Source organism: Strongylocentrotus purpuratus, unplaced genomic scaffold (genome assembly GCF_000002235.5).
Source record: "Strongylocentrotus purpuratus isolate Spur 01 unplaced genomic scaffold, Spur_5.0 spur5_scaffold_8, whole genome shotgun sequence".
Taxonomy (NCBI): Eukaryota; Metazoa; Echinodermata; class Echinoidea; order Camarodonta; family Strongylocentrotidae; genus Strongylocentrotus; species Strongylocentrotus purpuratus.
In genome coordinates, this window is record NW_022145614.1 from 15,822,775 (window position 1) to 15,843,916 (window position 21,142).

The window sequence follows — 21,142 nt, forward strand, 5'->3', positions numbered from 1 at the left end:
TTACAAATATAGATCTACTTGTATAGGGTATAGTGGTATATTTATGGCATGTACATGTATGATATATTGATATGTGCAGAATATAAAGAATACAGTAGTTGTTTATGCGGATTGCTGAATATTTACACTGTTTGGGATGAAAGATAATAAAGACACATCTGTTGACGGTGGCAAAGATATTTTAGAAGATAGACATATATAACAGGTATTACTGACATACTATAATATGTACATTTAGTGTGTAATAATGCAATGCTTACGGTGTTTATTTGTTCTGTTTATTAAATACAGATTGAACGGTTGGTTGGTTATTTCAAGGAGTTACTACACTCTGAACACTAGGTGGTGAGATGAAAGAGCGCATAAAATTTCAAGATTTAGAATGCCTACATCAGCAAATGTTATAACTCCTTGGTTATTTTCACAACAACTCGTCTCGTAACTGGCTCATGATCTGTCCACATGTAGATGAAAACCGTCATCCATATAAAACATACAAGGTATGCACATTTCTTGACACAATTAGGCTTTTGTATCCACATTACGAAAATTCCTCGTTGTAGCGATTCCCACTTGTATTGAGGGCCCTTTACTCGGATATTGTCTCTCGCTATTGTTTTCGCTTCTTTCGATCTCCCGCGATCTGTCTCTCTTTATATTGCCCAAGCACTTATTGTTATATTGGCATTCATTTTCTTCATTCATTTCTTTCTTTCCGTTGCTTACTTTTTGTCATGATAGACGGTAGTAATATCAGCCAAATTGAATTGTTTTCGCTTCTCTCGATCTCCCGTAATCTGTCTCTCTTCATAATTCTCAAGCGCTGGTGATATTGGCATTCATTTTCTTCATTCATTTCTTTCTTTCCGTTGCTTACTTTTTGTCATGATAGACGGTAGTAATATCAGCCAAATTGAATTGTTTTCGCTTCTCTCGATCTCCCGTAATCTGTCTCTCTTCATAATTCTCAAGCGCTGGTGATATTGGCATTCATTTTCTTCATTCATTTCTTTCTTTCCGTTGCTTACTTTTTGTCATAATAGACGGTAACATCAGCTAAATTGAATTGTTTTCGCTTCTCTCGATCTCCCGCAATCTGTCTCTCTTCATAATTCTCAAGCGCTGGTGATATTGACATTCATTTTCTTCATTCATTTCTTTCATTCCGTTGCTTACTTTTTGTCATGAAGCCGGTATTAACATCAGCGACATTGAATTGTTTTCGCTTCTTCCGATCTCCCGCGATCTGTCTCTCTTTAATTTTCAAGCGCTGGTGATATTGGCATTCATTTCCTTCACTCATTTCTTTCTTTCCGTTTGTTTACTTTTTGTAATAAAGCCGGTAACATCAGCGTCATAATAGACGGTAACATCAGCTAAATTGAATTGTTTTCGCTTCTCTCGATCTCCCGCAATCTGTCTCTCTATATAATTCTCAAGCGCTTAATTGATATTGGCATTCATTATTTTGATTCATTCACTTTGTTCTTTCCGTTGCTTACTTTTTGTCATGAAGCCGGTATTAACATCAGCGACACTGAATTGTTTTCGATTCTCTCGATCGCCAGCGATCTGTCTCTAATAATTCTCAAGCGCTGGTGATATTGGCATTCATTTCCTTCACTCATTTCTTTCTTTCCGTTTGTTTACTTTTTGTAATAAAGCCGGTAACATCAGCGATATTTAATTGTTTTCGTATCTCTCTCTCCCGCGATCTGTCTCTTTTTAAATTTATTAGCGCTTAATTGTGATATTGACATTCCTTTTCTTCATTCATTTCTTTCTTTCCGTTGCTTACTTTTTGTCATGAAGCCGGTATTATCATCAGCGACATTGAATTGTTTTCGATTCTCTCGATCGCCAGCGATCTGTCTCTAATAATTCTCAAGCGCTGGTGATATTGGCATTCATTTTCTTCATTCATTTCTTTCTTTCCGTTGCTTACTTTTTGTCATGAAGCCGGTATTAACATCAACGACATTGAATTGTTTTCGCTTCTCTCGATCGCCAGCGATCTGTCTCTAATAATTCTCAAGCGCTAGTGATATTGGCATTCATTTCCTTTACTCATTTCTTTTTTTCTGTTGGTTTACTTTTTGTAATAAAGCCGGTAACATCAGCGGTATTTAATTGTTTTCGCTTCTCTCTCTCTCCCGCGATCTGTCTCTCTATATAATTCTCAAGCGCTTAATTGATATTGGCATTCATTATTTTGATTCATTCACTTTGTTCTTTCCGTTGCTTACTTTTTGTCATGAAGCCGGTATTAACATCAGCGACACTGAATTGTTTTCGCTTCTTTCGATCTCCCGCGATCTGTCTCTCTTTATATTGCCCAACCACTTAATTGTTATATTGGCATTCATTTTCTTCATTCATTTCTTTCTTTCCGTTGCTTACTTTTTGTCATGAAGCCGGTATTAACATCAGCGAAATCGAATTGTTTTCGCTTCTCGATCTCCTGCGACATGTCTCTCTTTATATTTCTCTAACGCTGGTGATGTAGGCATTCATTTCCTTCATTCATTTTTTCCGTTGGCATAATTTTTGTAATAAAAGCCGGTAACAGCGATATTGAATTGTTTTGCTTCTTTCTCTCCTGCGATCTGCATTCATTTTCTTCATTTATTTCTTTCTTTCTGTTGGCTTACTATAAGTCATATCAAATCCGGTAACATCAGCTAAATTGAATTGTTTTCGGTTCTCAATCTCCTGCGACATGTCTCTCTTTATATTTCTCAAGCGCTGGTGATGTAGGCATTCATTTCCCTTATTCATTTATTTTTTACGTTGGCATAATTTCGGTGTATAAATAAAAGCCAGTAAACAGCGATATTGAATTGTTTTTGCTTCTATCTCTCCCGCGATCTGTCTCAAGCGCCGGTGATATTGGCATTTATTTCATTCATTCATTTCTTTCTTTCGGAATGCAGCGTCTTGTAAATATGCTATTTACACTTGTTGTTCGACTTGAGTTCTTAAGTTGCCAGTTGCTGGTACCACATCTAATAGAGAGCAGGTCCATGCTGAAATCAATTGTCTGAATTCTAGACTAACCCAACGCTCTAGGCTCACCTAACGGTACGCAAGCTCTGTTGATACAGGGATTAAGTCCTTAATAGCCTTGCGTTGACAGAGGGATAAGTTCACCAGCAGATAAAGGAAGGGTTTTGTTTACTTAATGATAATGAATATATCAAAGTGCTTTTAAGCCCAAACTAAAGTCTATGAGACAATTCACTGATTTTCTCTAACGGGGAGTTTTCGTCATGCATATTTTATCATCTGTTCGATTTTCCCCTTGTTAGTTCAAATAAAAGGTGCAATATTAACAATATTTCTTTGTGAACAAAACCTCTAATAATAAATTTAATGCTCAAGTCTTTGAGAAGTGCCTCAATACAAATTATTTCATTCACCTGATAAGAATAATAGTATTTCAATAGACAGAATACGAACTGCATACATTAATTGTTGCCAGGTAGGACAAACATTATGCACTATGAACATGACAGACAAAGAAAGCGGACAAAATATACAGTTTCTCAGGTAGACAAAGGAACATCCCTTCACTGCTATTTTGTGAAAAGGTGAATATGAATGTGACACCTGTTCTACACATTTTTACATAATAGCAGTGAAGGGATGTTCCTTTGTCTACCTGGGGAACTGTATATTTTGTCCGCTTTCTTTGTCAGTCATGTTCATATTGATGGCTTGACCTACCTAGCAAAGACGTTGGTTTTTGGTAACTATTATTCATTTAGCATATTGGCGTCTACCGTGACGGACGGCGGAATGATCAAGTCAAGCGATTTGCGAAGTCTATCTCTGGAAGACTTTGAAACGAAAGCGAAGGAAATCATTGAAAAGGAGGGATGGGACTATTACGATTATGCAGCAGGACGCAAGTGGACGTACAATGATAGCTTTAAGGCATTTGGCAGGTAATACAGTTTGATGTGACCCAGTTCAGTTGTTTGAGTGAGTATATATTTCTGGCAATGGAATTACACTTTCAGCAGAGAGGAACCGACTAATATGGCTACATTCAATATACCTTTGGCTTATTTGTAAGAGCATTAAATTGCCCATTTGCCATGTATTCTTATGGTCATCCCCAAAAGTTCCCGATTATATAATTCAGCTGATGAAATGAAGGGTTTAAAAGCACCACTAAACACCTCCAGTGGCAAATGAGGATATGTATTGCCAAAGGATGTTAGTTCCCGACATGCATGTGTACATTTTTTTTTCAAGTGATGGCGTTATCTTTTGTTTAAATATTCACTTAAATATAATGCATATAAGGTTGTATTATTTCTACGATTGTTTAAAATATAAATCTAGATACAATGAAAATCCATTGTGTTATGATTACAGGTGATAACTGTCACTCTTCAAATCTTAATTAGAACTTGTAATTATACATGTATATCTCATAAGTCTAAAGTTAATAACTCCACCTTGTGGTGATATGTCAGGCATGCATAACACATAACACATTTTTGGAATGTGACTATCAAATGAACGCACGCACGTCTGTTATACTCTATATTCTGCTATATTCCGTCTATTTATACTGTTGTATTGTTTCGCAAAGTGAAATATCGCCGTGGAAACGCCAAATTAACTTGGATGCAGATGTGCTACTGTTATTTTGTGTTTTCTTGTGCAATGTGTGATGTTGTGAACCCGGTGCATATAGACAGTTTGATGCCGGACTAGAGTCTTGGTCCCACCTGTGACATTTTATGATGGGGTGAGCTTATATATGCATGTACATTGTGATCACTGTATTTTCTTAAAAGACTTTTATCGAGAGACTTATTATTATGTACTAGTATATCAACACTGTAGGACGCAATGACACAATTAAAGTCGAATACCCACTCTGGCAATCCAGGAGCTAAGAGTTTTCGTTACAAACTTCCGAAATATATGACTACTGCTAGTCTACGTATAGCCATACAACATCTTCACATTTCATACGAACGCTATGGAAAACACGGTGGAGAAAACCGTATAGACTATGTTACAGATTTATTGTGTCATATTTTACCTCATCTTGACAAGTTTATCTGTGAGCATTTTTTTACCATATATGAATACCCGGTACCAAGTGACACACAGGCCCAAGATGGCGCGGGTAACCCCCAATTTTCCCGCCAAGGCGTCCCAAACAAATCTACTCAAACAGGAGAAGGGAGGATTGAAGATAATCAGAATGAAAACAATTGCAAGACCTGTGGTACAATCACAACTACTTTGGAATCTGTTCAAAACCAACTCCAGGTTTTGAATGAAACCGCCAATGGCATCATCTCGTCAACAAAAGGCTCTAAATCAGCTAATCAGACGACAACAGATAAAGCTCAAATCGATTCCGACGCAAGCACGGAGAAAGATCAGCATTGTAATGAACCTAATAGCCTTACAATAGATGATCAATTACGAGACTACAAAGCAAAACATCAGCTCCTGAGAGCATCAATGGTCACGCAGAATGCCCATTCAACCGATGTTTTGATTGTTGGTGATTCCATGGTAAAGGACATCAACCCTTCGAGGCTATCAAGAAGACCCGTTAAGTGCAAAACATTCAGAGGCGCTCGTATTGGAGATGTTTGTGACATTGTTTGTGAGCAAGCTATTCAGCAAAATGCTAAAGAAGTAATCCTTCATCTAGGTTCGAACGATGTCACTTCACACGACGCAGATGAAATTGTTGCAAAACTTGAGTCCCTGGCAGAACAAATTGTCAAACTAACACCAGCCAAGAAAATAAGTGTCTCGACAATAATCCATCGTCGCGGAGAATCAGCAAGCGATTTCGAGAAAGTGCGCAGTGTAAATGAAATGTTGAAACTTCTAGCCAATCGCCGCAGCTGGGGAGTCGTGGACAATGAAAACATCACTCCTGACACACATCTCGCCGCTGATGGCGTACACTTAAACGGCTACGGAGTACGTGTATTGGCACAGAATATCATCGCATATCTTCGAGGATCCCGCCCAGCGTTTCATCGTGACCAGTTTCCATCAGCTACTGTTTATGTTTCTGATCCGGCTAGTTTGGATAACAAATATCCTCGGCTCCAATCTCAATATCCTGATGCTCCGTCTTTTCAGATGACGAGCAAAGCGAAATTCCGCAAGAAAGCGTCCGACCGTGTTTTCCCACGAGACTGGCTAGATTGTCTACAAACAGCCCGGAGACTCCTCAACAGTCACATAGATTAGACAATAGTCATGAAGACATTGATGACTTCAATCGATCAAGTGATTCAGTTCGAAATAGTGACAATGCAGACAGTAATAGCAATCAAGAAGCCTATCTTGAACTTGCTGATGATGGAAGTATACCAGTTATTTCAAAACGAGGATTACGTATGTGTCATTTGAATGTTAATTCCTTACCAAATAAACTTGAAGACCTAAGGTATTTGTTAAGAAATTCTCCCTTCGACATCATTGGCCTTACTGAGACTCATTGTGGTAACACGGTTAGTGACAACGAACTGCATATTGATGGTTATGATTTACTAAGGAAAGATAGAAGTAGGCATGGTGGGGGCGTGATGATTTATTTGAAGAACACCCTCCACTTTCAACATGTGAAAGGTACGGAACGTGAAATCATTTTTAATTTGTGTTATGTACCGTCCGCCGAACTCTTCAGTTGATTATTTTTATTTAATGTCTGCTATGATGAGTAATGCTCTAGATTTTGATTGTGAACTGATTATATTGGGGGACCTCAACTGTGACCTACTTTCTGACAATGTCGATTCATCGACACGATCTCTTATGACTGTAATGCAGGGATCACTTTTGTCACAGTTGATTGAGATTCCTACTCGTGTGACCCAGCATTCTAAAACACTTATTGACCATATTTATACAACATGTCCGGACGATCACAGTATTTCAGGTGTCATAAAAACTCACATTAGTGATCATTTTTTGATATTCACATGTTTACATTCTAGAAGTGCTGGGAATGTTCATAACGATATCAAATTCAGAAACTTAAAAGAATTTAAGCAGGAAAATTTTGTCAACGATCTCTTTAACTTAATGTTTAGAGAATTAGCTTGTGTTAGCAACGTTGACACAGCTTGGAAATTGTGGTACAATCAAGTAATGTCAGTTATTAATAAACATATGCCATATAAACGCAAAAGAAAGAGGAAAAAACCCTCTCCTTGGATCACAGGTGAAATTATTACATTGATAAATAAAAGAAAGTATCTCCATAACAAGGCTTTAAAGTTTAACTCCTCAGGATTATGGAAAGAATATCGTAGAATACGTAACATGGTAACAAGTTTAACTAAAAAATCTAAACAAAAGTATATACAGGGTTTATTGCAAGATAAGTCTGGTGACCCCGGTGCATTATGGTCTATTCTAAAGCAACTGTCCTCTAGCACTGGTCAGCTTTCCATAAAATTGAATATTAATGATGTTGAAATTTATCAGCCTGAAATTGTTGCCGAAAAACTGAACGACTACTTTATTGATAGTGTTTCAGAACTCCTGGGAAAAACAGATTGGAGAGCTAGTGAAACCACAAGTCCAGATGTAATTGTCAGTTGTCCATTGCCACAGGAGAATTGTGAGGACCTTGATCATGTTGATCGTCAAATTTTTGATATTCCTTCAATCACCTTCGATTTTGTTGTAAAAGAAATTGATAGCCATTCTGTAAAAAAAGCGCCAGGGCCTGATTACATCTCTGTTAAAATGTTGAAAATGATGAAATATGCCACAAATGTAATAAATGGTCTTATTTATATTTTCAACCTTTCTTTGTCAAAAGGGCATTTTCCAAAAGCATGGTGCTTGGCCAAAATTCGCCCTATTTTTAAGGGCGGTGATCGATTATGTATAGAAAATTATCGACCAATATCCTTATTGTCAATTGTTTCAAAATTTTTGGAGAAATGGGTACAAAAGCATTTACAGACATACTTATTAAATAGCGATTTCTTCAGTGAAAGTCAATTTGGCTTTAGACCAAAGCATTCATGTGAAAGTGCTCTATTGTGTATGGTTGATGACTGGGCAACTGAAGTTGATAGGAGTAAATTTTGTGGGGTAGCGTTTATTGATATGCGTAAAGCCTTTGATTCTGTTAACTACGATGTATTGCTGAACAAACTTTCTATGATAGGATGCTCTGAGAATGCATTGGCATGGTTTAAATCCTACTTTTGCTTTAGGGATCAATTGACAGAAATAGGGGGTAAATTATCCAATACAAGGTCAACTATCTCTGGGGTACCACAAGGCTCGGTTTTAGGGCCCCTGTTGTTTACAATATATATTAACGATTTGGTTTCCAGTATAAAGTCAGGAAAAGTTGTCATGTTTGCTGACGATGCAACTCTGTATGTTAGTGTTAGTAATCTTGAATCGGTTGAAAGTCAACTAAATTCTGCAATGAATGAAGTCTACAAGTGGACATCTAAAGATAGATTGGTACTAAATGATAAAAAAACGAAAGTGATGCTTCTTGGTTCTCGACAACGATTGAATACCTTGCAGGATAAAAAAAATATCTGTTATAATTAATGGTACCTTACTAGAATGTGTATCTGAATATAAGTGTCTTGGGGTGTCGATTGATGATACTCTGACATTCAAATCTCATGTTACTTCTATTGCAAAAGTCATGAAACAAAAACTTGGCCTAATTAGAAGAAACAAGTATATATTTAATGTTGATCAACTCAAAAGATTATATTGGGGATTTGTTCTCCCCCATGCATTATATTGTTCAACCGTCTGGTCATCTTCATCCGAATCTAACTACAAAATATTAAACACGCTACACAAGCGCGCAGCATATATTGTAAGTGGATATACTTGGGAAACCTCATCGGAAACAGTTTTTCGAATACTAGCCTGGCCTACTCTAAAAGAACTGTTTAACAAGTCAATATCATGCATGGTGTATAAATGTGTAAGTGGGGTAGCACCATCCCAGTTAAGTAGTAAATTTGTTCTAAATGACAATGTCTCTACACGTGTAACACGAAGCACCAACAGGTTGTTATTACGTATCCCTCAATGCAAAACTCAATTTTATCGGAGGACATTTGTACCAGTTAGTGTAAATGAATGGAACTGTTTGTCTGATGAATGCCGATCTGCCCAGTCCTTAGCCATTTTCAAAAAATGTATCAAACCTTGCAATAAATAGCTTTTTTTTAAATGAAGGTGGAGGAGGGGGTTGCAGTGAGGTCAAATTCATTTTATGCTTGATTTTAATGTAATTTTTAGTTTGTAAACAGGTGGTAAACAGGTGTGTGTGTTAGCTTTCGTTACCCCTGTCATTTCTATAATATTGTTCATTGTCATTTTTATGTTGCTTTTTAAACAGAGCCCTGTTGTAAACCAGCCTATTTTAATGTTTTTAATAATGTTTTGTAATGATTTTTAGCTGAACATGTTACTCTGTATAAAGATGCGAAATAAATAAATAAAAAAATAAATAAATAAAAAATAAGGTACATCTCTGTATACATGCTACAGCGGGAGCGGTCTCGTGTACTGATATTATGTTTCTTTTGAGTTTATAACTCGATGTCGAGCATAATTATTACAGAACCCACTATTAATCATTTCTGTATTGTTTACCATAACCCGCTCAAATCATTATTTTGTTCTACAACAAAATAAAATTACAAAATGTTTTCACAATCGGTATTGTTAAAATTTGCTGAAATTGGATTTATATTTGTATTTCTTGATTCTGTATATATTCATTCCAATTCTGCTATTGTATATAATTTTTTCTTCTATTTTATGACCTGTAAAACATGACAATTCAGCCATCCGGTTGCAAAAATATGTTTTAATAAATCTTGAATCTTGAAACTTTAACATTTTGAAATTTAATAAACCGCTGTATCGCGTCATAGTATGTCTCTTTTGCGTTACTTTATTAGGTATATTATTCGTCCTCGTATAATGCGGGATGTCGGTGAGCGTGACCTTGCAACAACAGTACTCGGCCACCCCATCAGCATACCCGTTTGTGCTGCTCCCACAGCTTTACACGTTTATTCTCATCCCGACGGGGAAAAGGAGACAGCGAAAGGTAATAATGACTTTAGTGTTTTCATATAACGAAGAGCTTAAGCGGGACTGCAATATTTGTAGCTACCTGCGCCCTCTATATAGCAAACACTGCCTCAGCGGTACCCGTTTGTCCCCGGGCCTATGTTAATTGAGAGTTGATTTGATGATCGAGATAACCACCTGTCCGTGACCATGCAGGAAGGTGTAATCCCTCCTGGCCTAACTAGTGCAGATAGGCTTTAAAACATTGACATCCTCAAAAAGCGTAGTAAGGTTTGGATTTCGTTTACCCCTTTATATGGGAAGGGAATGTACAGCTATACCCGTCCGGACGAGAGAGTCGATGTTTAAGCACGAGGGTAGGAAAGTTTGCACCCTCTTAAGTTGGAATTTACTGTGTATGCAGTATTGATTATAGTCTTCAGATAAACATGCTTCACCAACCCAGATGAACGGATGGTTTTACGACAGATACCTCCAGCAATCTTGCTTCGCCGTCAATTTCCTTAAACCTTATCGCTGACTTCAGCCCTCATACACAAACGAATACCTAACCCTATTTCTAAACCTACATCCAACATGACATAAAGCCTTGGATAATTATGGGAATCTATGTAAATGGATTTACTTGATCGACGCTCGGCCTCACATCCATGCCCCCCTCCTGTTGCGACGTACTCCACCCTTTTCCACCCCATCATATTTAGTCTAAATTATGTTATTTGTTGGTGCTTTTCAGGTGTGAAGGAAGCAGGGAGTTTAATGATTCTATCAAGTGAGGCTTCGACCACCATCGCAGACGTAGCAGGAGCGGCACCAGGAGCGCTGCGGTGGATGCAGACCTACATCTTCAAGAATCGAAAGCACACCGAGCACATCGTGAGGCAAGCGGAGAGGGCGGGCTTCAAAGCAATCGTACTCACCGTTGATTCGCCCGTGACTGTCAATTGGGATGATTTGGACGATAGCTTCCTTGCAGAGGGACATGGCAAAACTGATCCAAAGTACAGGTAGGTTGTCCAAATCACTTCTCATCTACATCATAAACCATGGTTATTCTCTATTGTGAAGTAAACATGCATAATAATTCATGCTCTGCCCAAAGAAAGAGAGTGGACATTCTTTTTTATTCAAAATTTAATATAAACAATCAATGAAATAATAATAAAAATTGATGTATATAATTATTTCTTCGAAATTTGAAACTTGTCATTTTGCTCGGGGGGGGGGGGGGGGGGGTAGGTCACTTTTTTTAGGTCAGCCATTGGTATAATGTTTTTGTGTTTTTTTTTCAACAAAAAAAAATACACAAAAGGGAGGGGGGGGTTCAAAAATACACACATAAAAAAACCTCAAGGGGGGGGGGGGGGTTTAACCCCAACCCCCCCCCCTTGCGTACGCGCCTGTAATACGCCATTGTAATATTCACACATTGATACTAATAACTGTATATACTGTAATACAGTATTAATATTACCAGTCACTTGATTCAATTACTATCCTGCACATTATAGTGCACATTCTCCACTCCAGCTATAGTTGCCTCTTTACGGGAACGCACATGCCAATCCAATCCCACTGACCTTTGCATCATACCGGGTACACATTTAGCACGCGGGTGAATCGAATTGAATCGAATTTATTAATTCATCTTTCATTCAACATACATTCAATACATGTCACAGCAGAATTATACATAACAAAGAAGTGAACAGTGACAAATACACATTATGTGGTCGAGAGGATCAATGTACAGTAGATAAATGCATTGTTCAAGGATAAGGAATTAGTATCTTCTTGCGATTGCCACTGTTTATCTTGGTTTTAGGTGTATAAATCTGGACATCGATCTTCCAGAAGTTCATGCCGCCAAAGCGTCGGGGGACACCAACCTCACGGGATATCTCCCAGAACAACATAACTCACCGATCACATGGGACGATTTCAAGTGGCTGAAATCGATAACATCATTGCCAGTCGTCTGCAAGGGAATCCTCACAGGTAAAGTACGGAGAATTTCTGCTGTTCAGATGTATAAAGGTAGCCCTAATACTACTACATCTAGCTGCTGCTACTACTACTACATCTAGCTGCTACTACTATTACTACTACTACTACTACTACTACTACTACTACTTCCACTACCACTACCACTACCACTACCACCACCACCACCACCACCTCCAACACCACCTCCACCACCACCACCACCAACTCCGTCACCACCACCACCACCTCCGTCACCACCACCACCACCACCACCACCACCACTAACACTACTACTACTGCTAATATTACTACTACTACTACTAAATGAAAATAATAATGATGATGAAATATTAAAATTAATGATAACCATTAGACTTGATTGTGTGTTGCGACTATCATCATGGTCAAAAAGACAAAATCAGCTCTGCATTATGTAAATAAAATGCTTGATTATGATAATAATTACAATAATAAAGATTATAAAAAATAAGGATAATAATGATATAATAATAATGAAGATGGTGGTAGTAATGATAATTGTTATAATGATAAGATTAATGATAATGATGTGTGATAGAGTGAATAATGTAGATTTAATGTCTAGCCCAAAGATCGTAGTGCTCGAACCCTCGACCCGTCCATATCCAGTTAATCCAGTAATAAAAGTAACTAACCGCTAGACCACGATACCAGTCCACCTCTTTACAACCGCTTTTTATACGTTGTGTATGTGTATATTTCTTACGCTCATGGCGCTTTCAGCATTGTACATGTATGCTAAACGCTCAAGTTTCAGCGATTCCCTCCATTTATTTGTTAAAATCCATGTTAGTAAAATGGTAATAGGTCAGCAAGATGTTTCAAGCCTTCGACTAAATGAAATTTCTGCAATGAAGAGGACAGAGATGACAATAAAAGATAAAGACCAGTTATAGTCATGCAATTGCATTGTGAAAGAAACGATGCGGAATCGATCAGAAAAGGTTGATCATCTAGCATATAATTATTGGTGTGTACTGCACGGTTCTGGAATCATAAACGTAATAAGAAATTTGGCCCAGTCTTGGTAAAGTTACAAGCCCTGTACACAGAAAGATATATATGGGACTACGCAACACGTGCACGATATCTATCCAATCCACATAGATATAATAATTTACCAAATATATCAATTAGTAGGCGGTTTCTCTGCAAAATTTGTATAATCACGTATTAGTCACAAGATATTCTTTCACATGATTGGTAATAAGAGCTTCCATTTCATTTTTTGAGAGGGAGGCATTTCCAAAACTGGTCTTTACCTTTAATTATTTCATTCCAACACACGGTATTGATGTATTCTTTCAGCTGAAGGAGCTAGAGAGGCAGCAGACGCCGGAGCAGCAGGCATCATTGTGTCAGCACATGGTGGAAGACAGCTTGATGGTGCACCAGCTCCAGTAATATTCTTTCTTATACAGTGGCGTTTCCAAGGGCAGGGCGGGGGGGGGGGGGCACAGGATGGTTCGGCATTGTTATACTATGATTTTGATTTTATTCTAGTTTTCTTTTTTTCTTTTGAAGAAGTAGAAGAAGAAGAAGAAAAAGAAAAAGATTTTAGATATACCTATGCCCCTTTGACATATAAATACGTTTTTTTATTGATTTTATTTTATTTTATTTTATTAGATAGATCCCCAGTCCATTTTAGATTGTGTGCCTCAAAATCAATATTGCCAAGACAGAGTTTCATGTCATCAGCACACAGCAGCAAGAAATTAACATCAGCATATAGGTGGAACCAAACTACTACAGGTGGAAAAGTTTGTGTTTACCTGGACGTACCATCACTCAATCAGGAAAACAGGAGGACATTTAGGATAGGGTTGGAAAAGCCCTGGGTGCTGTTCAAAGTCTTCACTTCATATTGACAGCCAAAGACATTACATATGTTACAAAACTTGAATTATGTAAGATACTCATCCTATCCTGTATGGATCAGAAACATAGATACTGAAAAAAAGAAGATGAGAACAAGCTCCTTACCTTCGAAATGATCTGCCTCCGAAAAATCTGGGGTGTAACCAGACTAGATAAAATAAGAAATACAACAATTTGGGAGACTCTTGACTGGATGAAACCATTCTGTACAAAATAGCCCCCCAAACGGCTGCAATTATCTGGCCATCACGATACCCAAAGATACTCCTAACTTCTAATATTCATGGTGATAGATCCCGGGGCAGACCAGCCAAGTAATGGTTAGATTGTGTAAAGGCTGATTGTGCTACTAGATGTCTAGGATCCCTCACAGAAGCGACCCGAACGTCACAATATAGGAAGATCTGGCTTGAGGTCATGAAGCAGAAGCCATTACACATCTCCCAGATGATGTGGAAGGCTTAGGTCAAGGCTTTGCTTTGCTTGTTTTTGTTTTTTGTTTTTTTCGGATCGGAGGGGGAGCGCCACCTTCCACCCACAGAAAAATGAACAGGGTACACCACTGAATGTGAAATGCCAGTTAACAATGTATGAATGAATTCATGGAAGAGCTCACATGGCTTCATTTTGTCATATTTAAAAATTTCATTATTGATTTATCTTCGCAGATTGATGCGTTATCTGAAGTCGTAGACGCTGTTAGAGGTAGCGATGTGGAGGTATACTTAGACGGTGGTGTTAGGTCAGGCAACGATGTCTTCAAGGCATTGGGGAGAGGTGCGAGAGCTGTCTTTATTGGTAGACCAATCCTCTGGGGTCTTGCTTGTGGTGTAAGTATTAAACAGAAGGCCATCGTTTAAGAGGGATTAACGTTTAGAGAAAGTGTATATCAATACATCACCAATGTATTTTCTTTTTCATCTCATCTTAAAAATCATAATTTTGACTGGCGTGAAGAAGTGGTCTGCATTGTTGTTTCTAATTTTTTTATGCGTTTGTGTTAAATAAATCTATATATAAGACATCTGCTTGTTATCTGTTTCGATCGCAAGTTTGATTTGTTAAAGAGCGCCACCATATTATAATCCTATGCTTAGGCGGGGAAAAAAAAACATATGGACAATAACATCCTGGAAAGTCTAACTTTCTTTCTCGCAATCGTTCCTTTTTTAACGAACTGTTTGTTTTTCATTTGCTATATAATTAGGCTCATCTTTAGAGAATCATTCTATTTTTTTTTTTAAATCTCTGTGTTTCATTGAAGCACATCATGAAATATTATGCAAGTTTTTACACATTATTTTTAGTTGTATCATGTAACCCGGGCGCGTCTTATTTTTTCGTACTACGGCGAGCCCAGATTGAGCTCTCGAGGGAAACCTGCGCATGCGCACGCGGAATCCGGTAGGGTGGTCAATAGGGTGATAGTAATTATACAAATCAATCTTTCATCAACTCATCGTTAGCTCAATCGGCAAGGACAGCGTGTTACTTATAGAACCTTGGAGTTGCCGTGAGGGTTCAAATCTCAGTTTATTTAGTTTTTACCTTTTAAATAGTGAGGCAAAGCAATACATAATCAAACTCTAATTGTTTGTGACCTCTTCGCAAGCTTGAACTATATAAGGTACTCACACTTATTATGTATGAAAATGAGTTCATACTGGAATCCGGGCTCGCCGTGGTACGAAAAATCAGACGCAACCCAGGCTTGGTGTTTTTGCAACCGTGGAGGAAAATCCATAACCAGCTAGTACTGGAAGATTTTAAGTCCTTGGTCTCGCTCGAGGCATGAGGGTCTCAGTCTGAGCTGTGTTATTCCCTACATTCAGTGGACACAAAAACAAATCACATGTCCCTCTCAGAGAGATGATAGAATAAGTAATACGGGCTCAAAATATGTAATTTATTTCTAAAAGTAGGCTTACATCCTGGCCTCTATAGTAAGAGTTTTGCTGGTTCCCGACATTTACATTGTATTCTGTTGAAGATACTGCTATACCTTCCTGTTATTAATGATTGATTTTTCTTCAATAAAGATTTGACATCCTATTTCGCCTATATTTTAAAACTGAGTTTATTATTGCTTTGTCATTGATTGATTCATCATTATTTGTATATTGATTACTTGTAATCATACGTAATGAACTTTCAACTAGCGAAATTCAACATTCCATGTGTAAACCTGTTTTGATTCTCCTCTTGTTATTACATGTACCTGTATATTAATGGTATTCGAAAGTGGTAGATTTTATTTCAATAAATTTATTTTTGATTCATTTGCCAGGGTGCCGATGGGGTCAAGAGGATCCTTACCATGTTAGGCAATGAGCTTAGTGACGTCGTGGCTCTTTCGGGTAAGATATCAAATCATACGAATATGCATGTATAGTTTAGGTTTCATCCTTGCGTCCTACTTCTGAGATTCTGACACCCCTCTTTTCGCCAGATACACACGAGGTGTCGTGTCATCTGCGTTACAAGGGACTTTTAGATTTACACAACGAGAACGTGGACCGCCACATGTGACATCCTTTTAAGGCACTGCCGGGCACGGCCCAGTGCCTTAACACAATGTCACACGCGGCAGTCCACGCTCTCGTCGTGTAAATCTAAAAGTCCCTATTATTATTTTCATGACGACTGTTAGTGGGTGTGCCAGCAATCCAATGCAGTGTTTGCATTGATCATTTTTTGCATTTAAAAATTTGAACACAATGTCAACCTTATATACGTGGTGCGTCAAAGACAGTGCTAATCCCTGACGGACTCCTACGCCAGCAATAGACGCATTGTACGCAATATTATATATTCGATGGGGAGGGGGGGGGGGGGGGAGGTGCCCAATCCTTTAAAAGAAAATATTTTGCTCGGTAGGCTCTTTCAAAATATCAACATATAAACTGTCTGTCCGAAAGAAAGAAAATCCATATTTTGAAGAAGGAAATTACAGGGATTGCATTGGAAAGGATGGGCGAGTATTTGACATGTGGAAAGATTGATCGCCATGATCATGAATCTCCTGATGTTTTGAATTCTGCATGTGAAAATAGAGAGAGAGAGAGAGAGAGAGAGAGAGAAAGGAAAGAACTAAAATGACATGGGTAGGATAAAAGGGGATGTGAGGCGTAGATGAAACGACCACTCGCATTTACAGACTTTCACAAAGGTGAAATATTTTTGGGTCAAGCTCTTATCATTTCGTCAGGTTTTTTAAAATTTTAGCTGAAACATGGAAAGAAGTTATCGGAAATTTGACAAATTTAAGGATATTATTGAAATTATTTTTCTAAATGAAGTTGATCCCCAGCTGTAATCAAAGGACTGACATTTTATTTCTAGTTTCCTATTTTGTGTAACGATTCTCATACTTATACACAAATTAGTCATAGATGTCCGAACTACTAATTGATAAGAATAAATGCTTTTCCGTCCATATATATATATATATATATATATATATATATGATGATGTATTTAAGTTCTATTTTATATAGTTTGAATTTGAATTTAAAACGATATCATGGATGTGCTTTTTTCTTAAGCTACGGTCACAAAGGTTCGTACGAACGCTGCGTTTGTACGAATCTCCCTGTTTTTCCATTGTCTTCCCGAATTTCCATTGTCTGAAAATCGTTCGTACGGTGTTCGTAGCCGTTCGTAATGGCATTTGTGACCGAGGCTTTAGACATTGTGATTGTTTTTTTATTTCCAGGATGCTGTAGTACACGAGACATCCCGCCAGACATGATCGTACACAAGTCTTACTATGCAAGCAAAGAACGTGTCGGAAAAGCCTCCAAGATTTGCCCGAATTGTAGTTGCAAACTATGACGATATTATTCAATACATTCATTTTTTCAATAAATTCTTTCCATAGTAAGGAGGGGGGGGGGGGGGGGGGGGGGGGAAGGGGTTCATCTATGATATTTTGCGTGTGTTTTTAATGATATGTAGAATATTGTTTTATTCTTTAAAAATTGTTGAGATGTTTAACTATTATTTTAAAGATCATCGGTCACACAATTTCGCTTGTTTGAGCAAGAACGTAAAACGTTTATCGTACATTTTGTTTGAATAGTAATCTATCATGGCATATTCCTTGATTATCACTGAAAAAGAAATATTTAACAATGCTTTATCTTTCACAAAAACTCCTTATTTTGACTTAATTGTTTTGTAAGGATTTTCTAATGAAGAAGGTGATTCATGTCATGTCTAAATACATGTAGTTGTGCAACATTTTCAACTTAGGTTTGAACAAGGCGTTGCACATGATGACCTGAATTTGCCAAGATAATTACATGTATTAAAGAAAGGACCAAATACATATTTTCAAATTACCGACCATTTCATTACTTCCACTATTCTAGAAGAATTAACCACGATATTCTCGGTTCAAAACTTTTCAATGGCATGTCTTTATGTATTCATATTTTCATTTACCTTTACCGGATTTCTTGTTGGTTACATCTTTTAGAGCGACAAATATATTCATAGATATAATACCAGGATTTCAACAGACACTCATGTAATTTATGGCCACGATTATTCCTTTCCAAATAATTTCTTCTTATGCAAAGGACCCCCCAGACAACTACCCCCCATACAACCATCCTTCCAGACAACTATCCTAGGGGGTAGTTGTCCAGGGCTAGTTGTCCGCGGGGTAGATGTCCTATACGTGTAGTTGACTGGGGGGTGGTAATCCGGGGGGGGGGGTTGGATGTCCAGGGGGTCGGTGTCCGGATACGCAAAATAATAACTTGACAGGCTGACCCATTAGAGAAGAAAAGCACATTCTCAATAAATTGCTACGTCACGCTCTTATTACCAACACTTTTAATTTTATAAATGGACAGATGAGAGCAAAAGATATCAGAGAGAGGGAGCAGGGTTTTGATAAAAGAGGCTGTGGAGAGGGGGTGGGGGAGGAAGAAGAAATAGTGAGAGTGTGAGAGAGGGAGAGATAATTAACACTAATGTGTCAGGGGGCATTTGGGGCTGCAAGCAAGCCCCCTAAACGCGCGGACTCCCTCCCTCCGAAAGGGGGGGGGGGGTGAATGTTCCTTGGCGACCAACGATTTGAAAATAAATGTGAGTCGCACATTTCTGTTATTTCATATAAATCATACAGTATTGCTCCATGGGAAACAACAACAAAATTTGTAGGTAAAATTGATAGGCCGGATGTTTAGTTTAATACTGGCGATCCGGGAGACAGGAACATTGTAACACTTATCAATTGTCAAGTAAGTGTAAGCACAATAATGTGAATGAAGTGAGATAAAATTGGCATCCAATTTCTTCAATTTTTGATATCCTGTCTCTATCTGTGCTTATAACAAACACTACAAACAATAAGTTAAACATTGTATAACATAATTTTTAGGCAAAACTTGTCTGAAAAGTTGAAGAAACATTATGCAAGGAGAGGCGTTTTCGGGTCTCTTCAAAAATAAATACACAGGAACTTCCACGGGGCTCAACGCCTTTACGCTAAGCTAGCTTCTCTCTCCTTTAACTTAAAACATCGTTTCAGCCAATCATCACAGTCTAGTACAGATACTAACCATTTATTTTTTTTGTCTATTCCTCCTGAATCGTCTATGTTCTCCTCCCTTACACACATCCCGCAATAATCGCGCGACTCCTGAAAATACACCTGTCGAGGTACCGGGTTACGATTAGGGACTTTTAGATATGCACTTCAAAAGAGAGAGAGAGAGAGAGAGAGAGAGAGAAGGGAAAGGGAAAGAGGAGAGAAAGGGAAAGAAAGAAGAGGAAGAAAAAAAAGAGGGAAAGAAGGAGATCGGGGGGGGGGGCCGAAAGGGCCTTGCCTCCCAGCTGTTATCTACCCCCCCCCCCCCCCGTCAAAAATAAGAGAGAATGAAGGAAAGGGAAAGAACAAAGGAAAAGAGGAGATAAAGGGAAGGAACAAAGAGGAAGAAGAAAAGAAAAGAAGGGGGATATCAATCGGGGGATCAGTTGAAATTTTCCGTCCCCCCCCCCCACCCTCGCTCAAAAAAAAGGGGAGGGGGGCGGGAAAGGGAAAGAGGAGAGCCAAAAGGAACAAAAACAGGAAGAAAAGGGTGACAAGAAGGCGGAACAGTTGCGATTAATCCCGCCAAAAACGTGTGGATCGGAGGGGGAGGGGGCCGAAAAGCCCTTGCCTCCCCCTCCCCCCATCAAACTTAAAACAGAGAGAAGGAAGGGAAGGGAAAGGAAAAGAGGAGAGAAAGGGAAAGAAAAAAAGAGAAAGAAGAAAGGAAGGGGGGATCAGTTGCGATTTTTCCCGCCAACAAGGTGTAGATCGGGGGGGGGGGGGGGGCACTGGCGTACTGATACAAATGTTGCTGAAATGACATAATTTTCCGAAATTTTTCCTCAATCTTTTGTAAATTAAACTTTGTTATGCGTTTGTTGGAAAATGGCAAATTCCTAAAGAAAGAAAAAGAAAATAGTAACCTGCCTTTCTCACAAAATAATGAGGTGTCAAAATTGGCTCATCTGACCGTGAATAAATGCATAAAACCTCTGAGCTTTCGGGGGCTCTGCCCCCTGGATTTCACCTAGGGCCCTAAGGCGTGCACCTGCATGCTAATCTGACGGTAATTCAATGCTTAAAACCCCGAGCTTCTGGGGTCTCCGCCCCCTGGACCTCACGCCAATAGTGTCCTGCCAGTGTCACAAACAAGGTATCAAAATATGTTCATCTGACCGTAATTAAATGCCTAAAACCCCTGAGCTTCTGGGGGCTCCGCCCCGTGGACCCCATGCCAATTAATTAGTGACCTGCCAGTGTCACAAATAAGGTATAAAAATATGCTCATCTGACCGTAATTCAATGTACACTGTTGGTCATAATGGTGGAATATTTTTTTAAAACCCAATTTCAATTATAGGATGATTTTGACAATGATTTATTCCTAATAGATTTAGATAATAGTATACATTCTCATATTTTATTGCATAATAATTTGCGAGTGTTTGTTTTGCGTGACTTCTAAAGCATGTGTGTGCTACTATGCTAATCAACTAGGGGACCTACGTCCTTAAGTTATAACCGACAGTAATGAGGATTATTGCCTCACAAAAGGGCACTAATATAACTGATGGACACGGTTTTTATTCTTGGGCC

The 21,142-nt window shown here is 38.4% G+C and overlaps 1 protein-coding gene across 3 annotated transcripts; it reads left to right on the forward strand.

The window, feature by feature from the left end:
- Positions 1 to 396: 396 nt before the first annotated feature.
- Positions 397 to 17,899, forward strand: LOC575110 (hydroxyacid oxidase 1). 3 transcript variants are annotated; one of them, XM_030975564.1, is made up of 9 exons: positions 397 to 500; positions 3,768 to 3,947; positions 9,960 to 10,111; positions 10,832 to 11,102; positions 11,921 to 12,093; positions 13,429 to 13,520; positions 14,670 to 14,831; positions 16,289 to 16,358; positions 17,717 to 17,899. In XM_030975564.1, exons 1-9 carry the CDS (start codon positions 469 to 471, stop codon positions 17,833 to 17,835), a joined length of 1,251 nt encoding a protein of 416 aa, XP_030831424.1. In that variant the 5' UTR covers positions 397 to 468; the 3' UTR covers positions 17,836 to 17,899. The 3 variants fall into 3 exon arrangements, with proteins under 3 accessions (XP_030831424.1, XP_030831425.1, XP_030831426.1); XM_030975565.1 differs by lacking the exon at positions 3,768 to 3,947 and having other exon boundaries at positions 399 to 500; positions 17,717 to 17,898; XM_030975566.1 differs by lacking the exons at positions 397 to 500; positions 3,768 to 3,947 and adding an exon at positions 4,527 to 4,762 and having other exon boundaries at positions 17,717 to 17,898.
- Positions 17,900 to 21,142: the final 3,243 nt, after the last annotated feature.

Bases quoted from the DNA above. Each gene is read 5' to 3' on its own strand.
- LOC575110 (XM_030975564.1), top strand. From the start codon at position 469: ATGAAAACCGTCATCCATATAAAACATACAAG. The intron at 501-3,767 runs GTATGCACATTT...TTATTCATTTAG, and splicing joins ATCCATATAAAACATACAAG to CATATTGGCGTCTACCGTGA. The intron at 16,359-17,716 runs GTAAGATATCAA...TTTTATTTCCAG, and splicing joins TGACGTCGTGGCTCTTTCGG to GATGCTGTAGTACACGAGAC.